Source organism: Equus quagga, chromosome 6, assembly GCF_021613505.1.
Source record: "Equus quagga isolate Etosha38 chromosome 6, UCLA_HA_Equagga_1.0, whole genome shotgun sequence".
Taxonomy (NCBI): Eukaryota; Metazoa; Chordata; class Mammalia; order Perissodactyla; family Equidae; genus Equus; species Equus quagga.
In genome coordinates this window covers 67953192-67968445 of record NC_060272.1, presented here as the reverse complement: position 1 = coordinate 67968445, position 15254 = coordinate 67953192, and the positions used below count along the sequence as shown (strand labels likewise).

The 15254-nt window shown below is 35.3% G+C and overlaps 1 protein-coding gene across 10 annotated transcripts in view; it reads left to right on the top strand.

The window, feature by feature from the left end:
* The window catches only part of NBEA (neurobeachin), a 679748-nt gene that overhangs the window by 280426 nt on the left and 384068 nt on the right, over window positions 1–15254 (top strand). For all 10 annotated transcript variants that reach the window (XM_046664612.1, XM_046664614.1, XM_046664615.1 and 7 more), the window contains one exon: window positions 14655–14782. In XM_046664612.1, coding sequence (XP_046520568.1) covers window positions 14655–14782 — 128 coding nt within the window. The remainder of the gene's footprint in view (window positions 1–14654; window positions 14783–15254) is intronic.

The window sequence follows — 15254 nt, the reverse complement described above, 5'->3', positions numbered from 1 at the left end:
AGGTGTGAGGCTTACGTTGAGGTTTGTATTTTTGCCTATGAATGTCCAGTTGCTCTAGCACAATTTGTTCAGAAGGATATCCCTCCTCATGAGGCATATTTTTAAGATCTTTTAAGGCAAGACTAAGATGGCCTTTATTTCTGGGCTAATTTTGCCATACTTAGAAAGTGTGCTGGGATCTCTCCTGAATGCTCAGTATGTTTAATTAGGTCTCTCCTTTATGGCCAGAGGAAACGCAGATGGTTCTTGGTCCTCTGTGAGCTATAGTAGATGTTTGTATTAGAGCTCCTTCATAGTTGTTGTAATTGTTCTTTCCTCAGAAGTTGATCTGTTCTAATCTTGGGAGCTTACAGACATAATATACATAGATTTTATTCAGTCAAAGACTCAGATTACTGGAATTGTTTCTCTTTATAACTCCTTCCTCTTGGGTACTCTGTCCTCCAAATCTGTTCACCTTGGCCTCCCTGAACTGCAGTTCTGGTCCCGTCAACTCAGAAAGGTTGCCAGATTCTGTATTTGCCATAATATGGGAAATATCTCCCTGCAGGAAACCTGGATGATGATGGGACTCACCTCATTTGTTTTTCTTTCCTCAGGATATATGATCCTGTGCTTTCTGTTTTGTCTGAAAATAGTTATTCTCTGTATTTTGTACAATTTTCTCATTGTTAGTATGGGAGGTAATTCTAGACCACCTTACTCCTTCAAGGTGAAAAATGGAATTTGATGTTTTTCTGTGTAGTAAATTATTTCTTTTATAAATTTCATTTTTTAAATTGCATGCTGGTGTATATAATCCATTTCAGTATATTAAACTAATATCCTGAAATCTTTAGCTACTTACAGTTCTTTCTAAATAAATTTATATGTACAGTCATTTCATCTGTGAATATTGGCAGTTTTATCCTCCATTACGATCCTTAACACCTTTGTTTTTCCTTGACTTATAGTACCAACTAGTCCCTCCTGTGCAATTTTCTGCAGATGTGGTTAGAACAGTCATTCTTTGTTTCATCTCAGGTGGAAAGCTTTGAACATTTCATCATTAATTATGTTTCTTGCCTATTTATTATAGATACTTCTTATCAAATATAAGAACTCTCTTGTGTTTACAATTAACCAAGAGTTGCTAGCATTATGTGTATTGAATTTTAACTTACGATTTTTTTTTTTTTTTGCCTACACTGAGATAACCTTGTTTTTCTCCTTTTTATGCTAACATGGTCTATTATATTGACATTTTTTTTTTTTTTAAAGATTTTATTTTTTCCTTTTTCTCCCCAAAGCCCCCCCGGTACATAGTTGTGTATTCTTCGTTGTTCTTCATTGTGGGTTCTTCTAGTTGTGGCATGTGGGACGCTGCCTCAGCGTGGTCTGATGAGCAGTGCCATGTCCGCGCCCAGGATTCAAACTAACGAAACACTGGGCCGCCTGCAGCGGAGTGCGCAAACTTAACCACTTGGCCACGGGGCCAGCCCCTATATTGACTTATTTTTTAAATGCTAAACAAACCTTGAATTCCTGGAAGAAATCTAATTTCTTTGTGATGTAAAATCTGTTTTATCTCTTGAAGAGTTTATATAAGATTGGTGATTTTGTTTGTTTTTGTTTTTTCCCAAATATTTGATAGACTTCACAAGGAAAGACACTTGATCCTGGATCCCCTCTTTTGGGAAGTTTTAAAACTAAAATTTCAATTACAGATCTCCCCATATCTTCTATTTTGTCTTGTGTCAGTTTTGGTAGGTTCTATTGGCATTAAGTAGTTTATGCTATTCTCTTAACATTCATATAATCTGAAAGAAGTCCCTCCTTTTTACTCCTGATATTCTTTGTTTGAGTTTGCTTTCTTTCTGCCTGCCTGCTTGCCTTCTTTCCAATTCTTGACAGTGATTAGTCAATTTTATTAATATTGTCAAAGAAGCAAACATTCATCAGTGAGAAATAACAAGAAACTTAGGTTGAGGTTTATACATTAATATTTTTTCCTTAGTATAGTGATGTTTGAGAACATCAGCATGCAACAGAGTCACAGGGAAGGCTTGTTAAAACACAGCTTGCTGAGTTCCACCTCCAGAATTCTGATTCAGTGGATCTTCAGAGTGTGAGAAAATCCAAGATCTGCTGTCGGCAAACAGAGAAAGCCAACGTGTAGTTCCAGTTCAAGTCTAAAGGCCTGACAACCAGGAAAGCATATGCTGTATGTTCTAGTCTGAAAATTGGCAGGCTCAAGACCCAAGAAGAGCTGATGTGTCTTTCTGAGTCCAAAGGCCAAAAAAGACCACTGTCCCAGCTCCAACTGTCAGGCAGGAGTTTTCTCTTACTCAGCCTTTTTGTTCTATTCACGTATTCAGTTGAATGGATGAGACCCATCCCACTCAAGTGTTAATCTCATCCAGAAACATCCTAACAGACACACCCAGAATAATATTTGATCAAATATCTGGGTACCCTGTGGTCCAGTCAAATTAACATGTAAAATTAGCAATTATACTCAGTGAACTTGATGCTGCTGGTCCTGAGAACATAGTTTGAGAAACAGTGTTTCAAGTGACCATCCTCCAGACTGCAGCATTAACTTTTGATAAGTCCTCTTCCCAGACAATGCATGGATCTTTGTATAATTTACTTCATTTACCCCGAATTTTGCAAACGTACTTGTACATATGTATCCATGTAAATGTGTGTATGTGCATGCAACTTTTAAGCCCCCCAAGAGAGTATAGTTACAATTTTATTGGTCAGCCTCTGTTTAGATTTACCCAAATGCTTATAATTTTTTATTGCTCATCATTCCTTTCTGAATGCCTAACTTCCATCTGGTATCATTTTTCTTCTTCTTGAAGAACACCCCATACTTTTTCATTTAGTGCAGAACTGCCACTCATGAATTCTCAGTTCTTATTTGACTAAAAATCTTTGAAATTCACCTCTAGTTTTTTGAAGGAAAGTTGAATGTCGATTCTATGTTAGCAGTTATTTTCTTTCAGTGCTTTGAAGATATTATTCAGTTGTCTTTTGGCTTTTGTTTCTTTCTGTGCTTTCTTTCCTTTTCTGCCTTTTTTTAAAAAAAGATACCTTCCAGTCTTGGTCTTATTGCTATTTCTGTGCTCCTACTTACCCCCTCCCTACTGCCTGCTTTTAAGATTTTCTCTGTCTTTGGTGTTTAGCAGTTTTACTATGATGTATTCATGCTCTGTAGTTTTTCTTTTTATTTATCCAGCTTGGGATTAGTAGAGCTTCTCAAATGTGAAAGTTGATGTTTCATCAGTGGCTGGAAAATTCTTAGCCTTTACCTCTTTGAAGATTGCTTCTAACCCATTCTCTTCTTTTTCTGGGACTTAAATTACATATATATTAGACATTTTCTTTATTTCTCATCTATCTGTATTCTCTCTTTCTCTCTCCATTATTCTGAGCATTTTCTTTTAACCTTAGTCTACTTTATTAATTCTTTTTTAAGCTGTTTCTAATCTTCTGAGTTCTTAATTTCGATTTTTTATAAGAATTGGAATTTCTATTTGACTTTTTTATAGTTTAATCTTCTCTTTCAGTTGTCCATCTTGTCTTTAATTTTCATGAATACATGAGATATAGATACTTTAAAGTTTTTGTTTCATTATTTGGCTTCTATCTCTATGATTTTGTGTTTCTCTTGGTATTCAGTCATCTTATCTACTTTAATGTCTTTTGTTTTTATTATATTGCGAAGAACCTGGTATATGAAAGATTGTAAAGATAATAGGAAGGTGCGAAGTAGTGTTTTTTCTACAAAAAAAATGCATTTCCTTCTAGTAGGTACTGGCAAATCCAGGTGACATAATGCTGTCAAGGTAAAAGGACGAGTCTTTTTGTGATTCACCACTACTCTAGGGTGTAGTGCTACAGAGTCCCAACGTGAAGCAGGAGAGTTTTTCCAAGCTCTTCCCCCTTTGTGGTGGTCACTGAACTTCAGTTTCTCCCTGTAAGTTTGTAAAAGTTTTGTTTAATTGCTAAGTCATTGAACTGCTTCTTCCAAAATATATGCATTTGAGAAAAGTGATCCAAATGCCAAAATCACCCTTTCGGATTTCCTGTTTCTCAAGATTGTGGTCAAATAATGGGTCCCTGTCTTAACTCTCCATTGCCCTCAAAGAGGTGTTTTTATTTTGTTTTGGTTTTTGTCCAGCTATCTTAGTTGTTCTCAGCAGGAAGATCAGCTGTTACTGAAGTGAAAATCCAAATTATTTTTATATAACTAGTTTGTTTATCCTCCTATATTAGATTGAGTATAAGCATTGAAATGGCTTAGTTTTTTTAAATCATTGCTTTCAACCGGATTATCTCAGATCCATTCAATCTGTTCCTTAATTACATCACAAGCAAATTTAATTTTCTTGTAATTTTCAAGTTATAAAAAAATTAGTCAAGTATAATGTAAATTCTAATATCTCATACAGTCAAACCTCTTTAACTCCTTACTCTGGCTTTCTTTATATTAGGTTTTAATAATAATTCTTTTTCCTTCCTTTTCTTTAACCTTATCTGTATTTTTATTTTTAAAGCAAGGTTTTCTTAGACAGTGTATCAGTGTGCCCTGCTTTTTTTTTTCTTTTCAGTTTGACAATGTGTGCTTTAATTGATGTTTCTACATAATTTACATTTATTATAATTACTGATATGGTTAGGTTAATATCTATCAACTTGTTACTTGTTTCCTAAAAACTATTGTTTTCCATTTGTCTTTTACTTTTTTTTCCTCTTTCACTGCCTTCTTTGAGTTAACAGTAATTTATTACTATTTCATTTTCTCTCTAAGATTGCCTTATGTCTGTTTATCTTTAAAACATCTTTAGCGGTTGCCCTGCGTTTTACAATGTAAATCTTGAAATGATCACAATTAGTTGTTAATAGTATTATACTGTTTCATGTGTAATATTACGATTCTTATAAAATTTACTCTTTTTCTCATCCTTTGTGTTAGTATTGTCATACGTTTTACTTTTATATGTCTTATTAAGAAACAGTGCATCACTATGTTTTTGCTCTGGACAGTCCATTTTTTTAGAGCAATTAAGAATAAATTAATTTTATATTTATTTTCATTTATCATTTCCAACACTCTTAATTTGCTTATATAAATATAAGTTTATACAGGTACCATATTCCTTATACTTCAAGAGCTTCCTTTAAAAGTTCTTGTAGCGCAAGTTAATCATATGAATTCTCTCAGGTTTTTTGTTCTGAAAAAGTTCTTATTTTACCTTCAATTTTGAAATATTTTTTTAGCTAGGAATAGAATCAAGGGCTAACATTTTTTTTAAATAGATTTCATTCCATTGTCTTCTGGCCTGCATAGTTTTTAATGAGAAGGTCACTCTTCCTTTCTTCCTCTGTATGTAATGAGTCTTTATTCTCTGACAGCCCTCTTCAAATTTTTTCTTTATATTTGGGTTTCAAACGGTTTATTATGACAAATCTAGGTTATTAATTAATTAATTAACTTTAATTCTGCTTCTTTTCTGGGCTTCTTGAATCCATCCATGGTTTGATGACCTTTATCATTTTTAGAAAATTTCTTATTCATTATCTCTTCATGTATTTCTTTGGCCCTGTCTTCTCTCTCTGCTTGTATTAGTTTTCTATTGCTACCATAATAAATTGCCACAAATTTAGCAGCTTAGAACAATACCTATTTATTATGTCATATGTCTATAGGTTACAAATGCAGTACAGCTCACACTGGGCTAAAATCCCAGTGTTGGCAGGGCTGTATTCCTTTTTTTTTTAAAGATTGGCACCTGAGCTAACAACTGTTGCCAATCTTTTTTATTTTTTATTCTTTTTTTTTCTGCTTTATCTCCCCCAAATCTCCCCTGGTGCATAGTTATATATCTTAGTTGCAGGTCCTTCTAGTTGTGGCATGTGGGATGCCGCCTCAATGTGGCCTGATGAGCGGTACTATGTCCGCGCCCAGGTTCCGAACCAGCAAAACCCTGGGCTACCGCAGTGGAATGCGTGAACTTAACCACTGGCCGCGGGGCCATCCCCCCAAAGGGCTGTATTCCTTATTGGAGGCTTTGGAAGTAAACCAGGTTCATTCAGGTTGTTGGCAGAATTCACTTCCACACAACTCCAAGACTGATGGCCCTGCTTCTTTGCTAGCTATCGGTCCAGGGCTGCCCTTAGGTCCTAGAGTCCTTTTTCCAGTCCTTAAATATGGCCCCCTACATTGAGAACCAGTGACAATGTATCACATTCTTCTCATACTTGGGATCTTTCTGACTCGCCCTTCTGATACATCTTTTTTGCCTCCCTCTTTTGCCACACCTCTGACTCCACCCAGAGTTTTCTGCTTTTCAGGGCTCATATGATTAGATTGGACCCATCCACACATTACAGGATAATCTCCCTATCTTAATGTACATAACCTGAATTTCATTTGCAAAGTCCCTTTTGCCATGGAACAACCTAGTCATAGGTTCCTGTGATTATGGTTTGGTCATCTTTGGGCAGCCATGATTCAGTATGCCTCATTTCTCCTTCTGGGGTTCTTATCACATTGTTATAAGGCCATGAGATACTGTTCCACAGCTCTTGAATGTGCTTGCCCTCTCTCAATCATTCTCTCATTATATATATTCTTTTTTTTCTTTTTGTTTCAACGTGTCTTTTTTCACTGGCCTATCTTCAAATTCACTAATTCTTTCCTTTGTTTTATTGAGTCTATTGATAAGCCTTTTAAAGGTATTATTGTCTCTTTTACTGTATTTTTCATTTCTAGCTTTGTTTGTTTTTTACAGTTTCTTACTTTGTGCTGAAATTCCCCATCTGTTTGTGCATATTGACTATGTTTTCAACTATTAATTAACTCTTAACATATTAGTCATAGTTACTTTAAATTGTTTGGTAGTTCCAACATCTAGTTTATCTGTGATTCTGATTTTATTGGTTAGTGCTTATACTTTTTGGTTGAAAACTGGACATTGTATACAGGACAGTAGTGACTGACATTCATAGTATCTATGCTTGAAATGGGCCTGCCTCTTCTTCTACTTGGCCTTTAATGTTAGAGGTTAAGTCATTCTACCCAGGAGTTGAGCTAGGTTTATGTTTTCTTGTTTTCGGTACTCTCAGTACACCACGTTTTGAATTTCTGTACCTTTACCTTATATTTATCTAGGGGCTGCTTTGTCAGAACATTTTACTCAACGTTCCTGTGCTACTCTTATCTTAAGGCTTTCCCTTGATCCTGCACTTTAAAGAGGTTCTGTCTACTGTGGCCCCTTCTGCTGTTATTTCTTACTGGGTGCTTGCAGGCTTGCTGTTTGGGATTGTTTTCTGTGGTCCTGGTTCAGACTTGGTTTTAGCCAGGTGCTGCCGTGGGTCTTGGAAGTAGGGTTTTTCACTAATCCTGCCCATTCTCAAGTGCTTGGAGAATCTCTAAATATCCAGACTAAGGATGTTTTCCTGCCCCTCCCTCGGAGTAGAGAGTTTTTTCTATTCCCTTTCTCCAGCTGCAATAGGCTCTCTCCTGTACTGGAAGTGACAGAGTTTGCTGTCCTTTTCTAAGATATATAAGGCTTTTGTTCCATAGAGGTTATAGGGAAGAAGAATCTGGTCAGGGCTTTGTGTCTTTACTCCAGTAATTACTGCTTCCCTCCCTTAGCCTCCAGCAGTGAGGGAGGTTTCTCAGTCCTCTATGCTGCCTGTTCTTTCTCATGAGTAATGGTGAGTGTTGTGGAGAAGAGCCTGCAAATTACTGCAAACTCTCCTTGTGTCTGCAGCTCTGGAGGTTTTATTCTCTCACATTAGCTCACACTTGGACTTCAGCAATTTTTTAAAAATGTTAGCTGACTTCTTAACAGCTTATATGGTAGTAATGTTTCTTCTTCCTGTGCTCTGCCCCCAAGGAAGCAAGTTCTTGCATCCCCCATGTCTCCTTGGAGGTTCCTGTCTTTCTTCAGATTTCAAGGCTGATTTGTTGCCTTGCAACCTCAGCTCTCTGATGGGTCCTAACAGTGTTATAATTCTCTAGATTATTTGGCTTTTTCTTGTGATTAGTGTGGGAGTGACCCTTTCCAGCTTTCTACATCCTAAATGGAAATTCTCTATTTCTTGTTAAAGGTTCAGATTCCTAATTAATGGTTTTACAATTTGTATGTTCAAAAAATATTATGTGAACCAAGTACTGTACTAAAACCACTCATTAACTGACTGCTGCCACAGGAAACAAATTCTAAGATAGGGCATTTTATAAATGCTCTGAAACGGGAATGGCCCTGAGAGACGTCCTCAGCTCAGGGAGGGGAGCTAGGACTTTATCTCCTCCTGGACTAGTGTTTGAATGCACACTGCTGCTGCTGAGAAGACTTCACTTTGGGTAAAACAGGTCCCTTCAGAGGAAGGCTCCAATGTGAGCCATCACCCAGTATTTTTCCTCACAACTTTCCGGGAAGTGAGGGTCTGTATGCTAAAGGGGATCTTGGTGATCCACCACAGTCCCTACTACGTTAAAATTTCTTTTATAATATATTAAACTTGTTATTTGGTAGGAAAAGTTTCATTATTTCAATTTTTATATCACCTATTTAAAATATAATTAGCCTTAGTCTTTTTATCACTAGGTTTGTTGTTTTGTCTCAGTTAAATGACATATATTCTGGACTTTATATTTTTATTTCAAAGTAATTTATGTATCATTTTGCGTGACTGTTTTACTAGACAGGAGGAATTTTTCCATTTCAGTTTCTTTAATTTTCTTTTTGTATATGAAAAATCCAGTTAACTTCCAGAAATGCACTTCAAATGAGCTTTTATAGTTATCTAAAGACATCCAGCATTACGTTTCTTGAAACTTGAAAAATGTGTGTTTGGAGTTTAGCTTACCATATAAAAGATACAGTGCTTGCATACAAAAGAATTCTGTTTATGCTCAGTTTCTTAGTCTTCTGTAATTTCATCATACACTTGAAAACGTGTATGATTCTGTTAAGGAAGAATAAAGAGGAATTGTAACTTTCTAACTTAAAAGATCATGGGAAATAAAATAAGCAAGAATTTTTTAAGCTTCATTTTTTTTGTCTGTTTTTGTTTTTGTTTTTTTGAGGAAGATTAGCCCTGAGCTAACTGCTGCCAATCCTCCTCTTTTTCTGAGGAAGACTGGCCCTGAGCTAATATCCATGTCCATCTTCCTCTACTTTATATGTGGGATGCCTGCCACAGCATGGCTTGCCAAGCAGTGCCATGTCCGCACCCAGGATCCAAACCGGGGAATCCCGGGCTGCCGAAGTGGAACGTGCGCACTTAACCGTTGTGCCACCAGGCCAGCCCCAAGCTTCATGTTTTGCCTAGTGGCTGCAACTCTAAAAAGTTTAGTTTAAAAAAACTGTTTATCAGTAGGTCACAATGCTACAGATTCTGAGATTTAGGATGCATTTACTCATCAGCTAGCTAGTATGTTAAGTTATAGTTCATATTAGAAGTTTAGTGAAAATTTGACAAAATATTTAAAGTCAATGTTTGTCAATTATTAGTCATAATATCAAACTGATTAAGAATTTAATTTTACAATATTTGGTTTGATGACTTTGATACTCTCCTAATCTTTTCTTTTCATCTAAGTTTACTTAAGCAAATCAGTTCACTTACCTGTGCCTATATTTCTTAATTTACATTGGAGCATTTGATTACTAAAATCTAATATGAAATTCACTAGTGTAATAATTTCTTTTATATCTGAGCTGTATCTTTTAGATACATTGCTTAAGGACATGTAATTATTTATTTTGATTCTAGATTTTATTATTATACCTACCCCTTTTTTACATGACTTAAGAAATGAATCAAGAAATTTAAGAACTTTAATCTATCAAATTAAATTATTAAGTATTTATTATATTTATGGCATTATGCTGAGGACCTAGGAGATTACAAAAAATTTAAATGAAAAGTAAATAAAAATTGTGGGGCTAGCCCCTTGGTGTAGTGGTTAAGTTTGGCGTTCTCTGCTTCAGCAGCCTGGGTTTGTGGTGGGTTTGGATCCCAGACACAGACCTGCAGCACTCATCAGCCATACTGTGGCAGTGACCCACGTATAAAGTATAGCAAGATTGGCACAGATGTTAGCTCAGGGCTAATCTTCCTCAAGCAAAAAAAAAGGAAATAAAAATTGTTATTTTGTGAAGTGGCACAAACAAAAGGGAGTTTGTTAAAATAGAACTCACAATGGAAGCAGTGTCCTAAATAAAAGTAGAATTACATTTATCTAGAATTCTAAAACATGTTACATTTGAAAATAATCAACACTTTGTTGTGAAACTTACTTATAAGGAGATTTATTTAGAAAACAAGAGACAGAAATCTTACTTTTTTCCTGCTGATTCATGTATTTATAATTATCTTGGCCTTGGATATGTCTTGACGTCAGTTACATTTGGTAAGATTTGATAATAATTGCAGACATGAGTTTTTATATTTTTTTCTCCAATGGATTAATTATATTTTTATTCATATGAATTTCTTAAAATCTGTAAATCTCTGTAAAAGAGCCTTCCTTAATACAGGTAAAAGCCAATGCATAATTGTGTTGTTTAAACTATAATAATAAACTCTCGTGTTTTAACTCATATTGTTTTAATCTAGGCATTGAAGTTAGAGAATTTCATCCAAAACATTATTATTTCTTTTGAATGTTTTGTTTTCCTATAGTTGGTAATTTTGTTAGAGTGGTCAATAAATTTCCCAAGTTGCGGCAGTAATTACCTTCATGGAAATCAGTAATTCTCTTTTTAAAAGAATTGGCACTTACTATCAAGAGAAATAGCCAAAGTCAAAATAGCATCATAAGCATCATTATTGTGACTGAAAGGAATGAAAAAAATAGAGTGGAGAGAGAGGAATGAGCAACTTGAGAGAATGCATTTTGGTCTAGTGTTGACAAATTCTATATTTAGGGCCCAAGAATTTTACCAAATATTGAGAAGTTACTAGTGGTAAGATTATAAACCTCACTTGAGACTGTAGAGAGCAAATTCCCCATCTTGTGCACCTTTGTATTATTTCTTTGCACAAAATGGATTAGACTAAATGAATGGTTTTTGAGTAAATGAAAATAAACTTTCAAATAAAACTGAATAACTACTTAGTCTTTTCCCTAAATTAAGTAAAATATGCTAATTTTTCTTACAAAATAATTTGCCAAAGAACCTTGTTTTCTTCTGGTAATTATATGTATTTTCTATTTTTAAAATAAAAATTTTATTCAAAATGAAGAGAATAATTCACTTATTTTTATAGGACATAAGGCCAAGGAGTTCTCCTTTGTTAAAAGTGTTTTTTTTTAAATTTTATTTTAACATGTTAAATAAATTTTTCATATATGCCTTGGAATTGAGAAAAAGTAGTTCTACATTGCGTGTTTCTCTCAGATGAGAATTGAAATAACAGTATAGGCACAATCTGTCCCTTTTTTTTGTAATTGGTGCTTATTTGCCAGGTGATAGAGGAGGGTGTTAAGCTGAGGTTTATGTTCATATCGTTTCCTTTGAGAATTTAAATTGTGTAAGGATGAAGATCACACACTTTGTACAATGTTTACTCTCCTTCAAAATGCATTGTGAGAAATCTGTAAATATTAACGATAACAAAAAACTGTCCATTTCTTCACTGTAAAAAAGCGATGGTGAAATTTTTCCACTTAGAATATTTTGTTCTTATTTAATGGAGGAATACTGGCAGTATTATTTGATAATGATTTTCTGTGCTTAAAACCTTTGATCCCTTACTGAGTAAAATGTTGCGTTATTTGTCCCCTATTAGAAAACTAAAATTATGATTGCAGAATGATATGTAAGAGCATCATTTAATATACTATTAGGTTTTATAAGAAAACAGTTTCAAAAATCTTATGTGAATTCATTCACTGAGAAACGTCCGTTTTTATCCATTACCTTTAAGACAAGGTAGTGAATACGTATTTACATACACATGTGTCTAGTGTCTTTGATTAACTGAAGTTTCTATTTGATATTTAGCTGAATCACAAAGAACAGGATTTTTGCAATTCTGAAGCCTCTAAATCATACAGAAAACTGTAAAATATGGAAAAAAGTCTTAAACTTCTGCAAAAATTGGCTTTAATTAGATAATAGTATATATATTCCAAGCCAGCCCTGACTGTCTAGTGGTGAAGATTCCAGGCTTTCATGACCACAGCCTTAGTTTGTTTCCCTATCAGGGAACCACACCACCAGTCTGTTGTTGTCATACTGTGCTGGCCATGTGTTGCTATGATGCTAAAAGCTATGCCACCAGTATTTCAAATACCAGGAGGGTCACCCATGTTGGACAGGTTTCAGTGGAGCTTCCAGACTAGGAAGGATCTGGCCGCCTACTTCCAGAAAAACTGACCTTGAAAACCCTGTGAATAGCAGGGGAGCACTGTCTGATATAGTGCTGGAAGGTGAAAGGATGGTGCAGAAAAGACCGGGCAGAGTTCTGCTCTGCTGTGTATAGGGTCGCTAGGAATCAGAATCAACTCGATGGCACTAACAACAACATTACGTATTACAACCCAATAGTATAGCTAGGATGTGAACCTCTATAAATCTAGAATTTTTCTAAAATAATTTCACTCTAATTAATCTTAAGTAAAAATAAATATTCATGCTTCACGGAGAATTCAGGTGCAGAAACAATAATAATTATATCTGGGGTTTTCTCCTCATCTTAGGTGCGCTCTTACCATTCTTACTTACCTTTCCTTAGTAGAGGGAATAACTTAGCTGGAAAGAGTCTTGGGACGTGATCCTGGAGATTAGAAGGAAGGAAGGAAATAGTAGATCCAAGAAAGAATTTCTGTCTGTAGTCATTAAAGTCAGAGATAACTTATTATAGTTATGATTATTCTATGACTTCAGGTAGGCTTTCCTTTGCTAGCTGTTTTATTACAATTTACTAGTAGTAGATACTCATATTAAAACAGTTACTCTCAAAGTGTGTTTCAGCAGTATCAGACCACCTGAAAATCTGTTAGAAGTGAAAATTCTCACAGCGTACCCAGACATGCTGAATCAGAAACTCTGGGGGTGGGGTTCTAGCAGTCTGGGGTTAAACAAGCCTTACAGGTGATTCAGATCTACACTAAAGTTTGAGATCCTTGTCTTAAAAGAGGTGCTTGCTTCCAGAATAGCAGAGTAGGGGAGAAGATTAAAAACCTTATCTTCAGCAAGTATGTGAAGCCCCACCAAAGTCCCGTTTTTTGCCTAAAGTTGTTCCTCCAGAGTATTCTTTTTAAGTGTTTGTGGAGGTGCCTAAACCTGAGTTTCCTCTGAGTTCTCCTTTCTCTAAAGCTGTTGACCCAGATCAGAGGAGACAGAGTTAAAAAGAAGTGCTAAGGGTGAAGCTTCCTGTACACAGAGGATTCAGATCATGGTTCCAAGTTAGGAAAGAAGGCAACCTACATTATTCCCTGATCCCTATTTAATCGCTTAAAAAATGCAGTACTTTAGTTTAAAATATTAGTAATATATATTACAAATTATTCTGTGATTAATTACCTCTTTCTCATTTATGTTTTCCTCATATGTAACAAAAATATTACTTAGCGTTGTGGCTACTTTGAAGCATTGTTTAATTCCTTGCTGTACATGTCTTCTGTGTAGAAGAATGTGTGCTCATCTACTGTAATGTTATTATATTGATTTTGGTTTTTTTAGTATATCAGAGTCACATTTTGTAAGAGTAAATATAGGTGTGTTTTATTCAAAGTAGCGGTTATAAGAGCTACTGTTACTGATCTTTCACTGTGTGCCAGGTACTTTTCTGTGCACTTTACAGACCTCGGCTCATTTAGTCCTCAGCGGGTAGGTGCTATGACCATCTTCGCTTTGTAGACATAGGAAGCCTAATGTCCCAAGGTCATCTAGGTAGCATATGGTAGAACCAGCATTCTGGTCCAAGCAGTCTTTATTCCAAAGACGTTACTTCTAAGAGAGATAGCTAGATGTTACCAAATTATTTATTTGCCTGAGCAGAATTATTTTCTTTACCCATGTTTTTTCTTTTACATATACTACTTGAGGTATTTTCAAGAATGTCAAACAGTGCTTATGTAAGGCCATAAAACTTAAAATTTGAAAGTGAACAATATAAATAATAATGCACAGATTGGTAAATAAAAGTAAGTGGGCTTATGAAATCAAAGCAATTCAACTGTATTACACTGATTTCCAGTTATTCCCTTATTTGTTTAACTTTTCAGGGAATTTTCAGGGAACTCTTGAGAACAAGAGTTAATTCTTTGCAACTGGCACAGTGATCCATGCAGTAGATGTTCGAAACAGTTTTCTTTGATGGATGGAAGGGGAGACAAAGGAGACAAAGGAGAACTTCTTTTCTGGAAGCTCCCAGAGCTACAGGGTCCATGGCCCTTGCAATTTGCAGAATCCCAATTCCTTTGCACAGCATGGTCATTCTAATTTAGCTGCAGTCCTTTGAGCAGCCTTATGATTGATATGAAACTGTGCAGGTGTCCCTTCTACAGGCAGCTGTTATTACTCAGTGGGTTAGACTGGGCTTTTATGATTTTTAAAGATTTTAATTTAGAAGTAAAGTTTATATGACTTTTTATGCTGAATTATATTTACTAGTCTTTGTCTTAATTTCAACAGCATCACTGCAAAACTTGAAAGAGCTTTAGAAAAAGTTGCTCCTCTTCTTCGTGAAATTTTTGTAGACTTTGCCCCATTCCTATCTCGTACACTTCTTGGCAGTCATGGACAAGAGCTATTGATAGAAGGTATGATTTCTCTCTCTATTCTAATTATTTTAGTTTCCTATAATGTATCTGTTAATCATGGCATAATTTGTGCTTCTGGAGGAATATTTATTGCCAAAAGAATATAAAAGCATTGCTTCCACAGATTCTTATAAGATATTCATATATGCTTTCTCCTTATTCATTTTTTTAAAACAATATGTTTTCACAGTTAATGCTAATAACAGAATGAAGAATTTTGACAAAGTGTTGGAATGGGAGGTTCTGGCTCTTATAATCCCAGTCTATCAAATGGATGTTGTGTATCCTTCCTTAAGATGGGGTGTTTTACCAAGCAACAATTTCTAAAATTTCCTTCCAACTCTAAGAGCCATGCTTCTTTAAGTGACTTTTCTTATTCACATGACATTTGTCATATGAGAATCCTTAACTGAGACAATGTAAATTCTTAACTGGGAACTGATGAAGCTGTTGTCTTCTACTCAACAGTGAC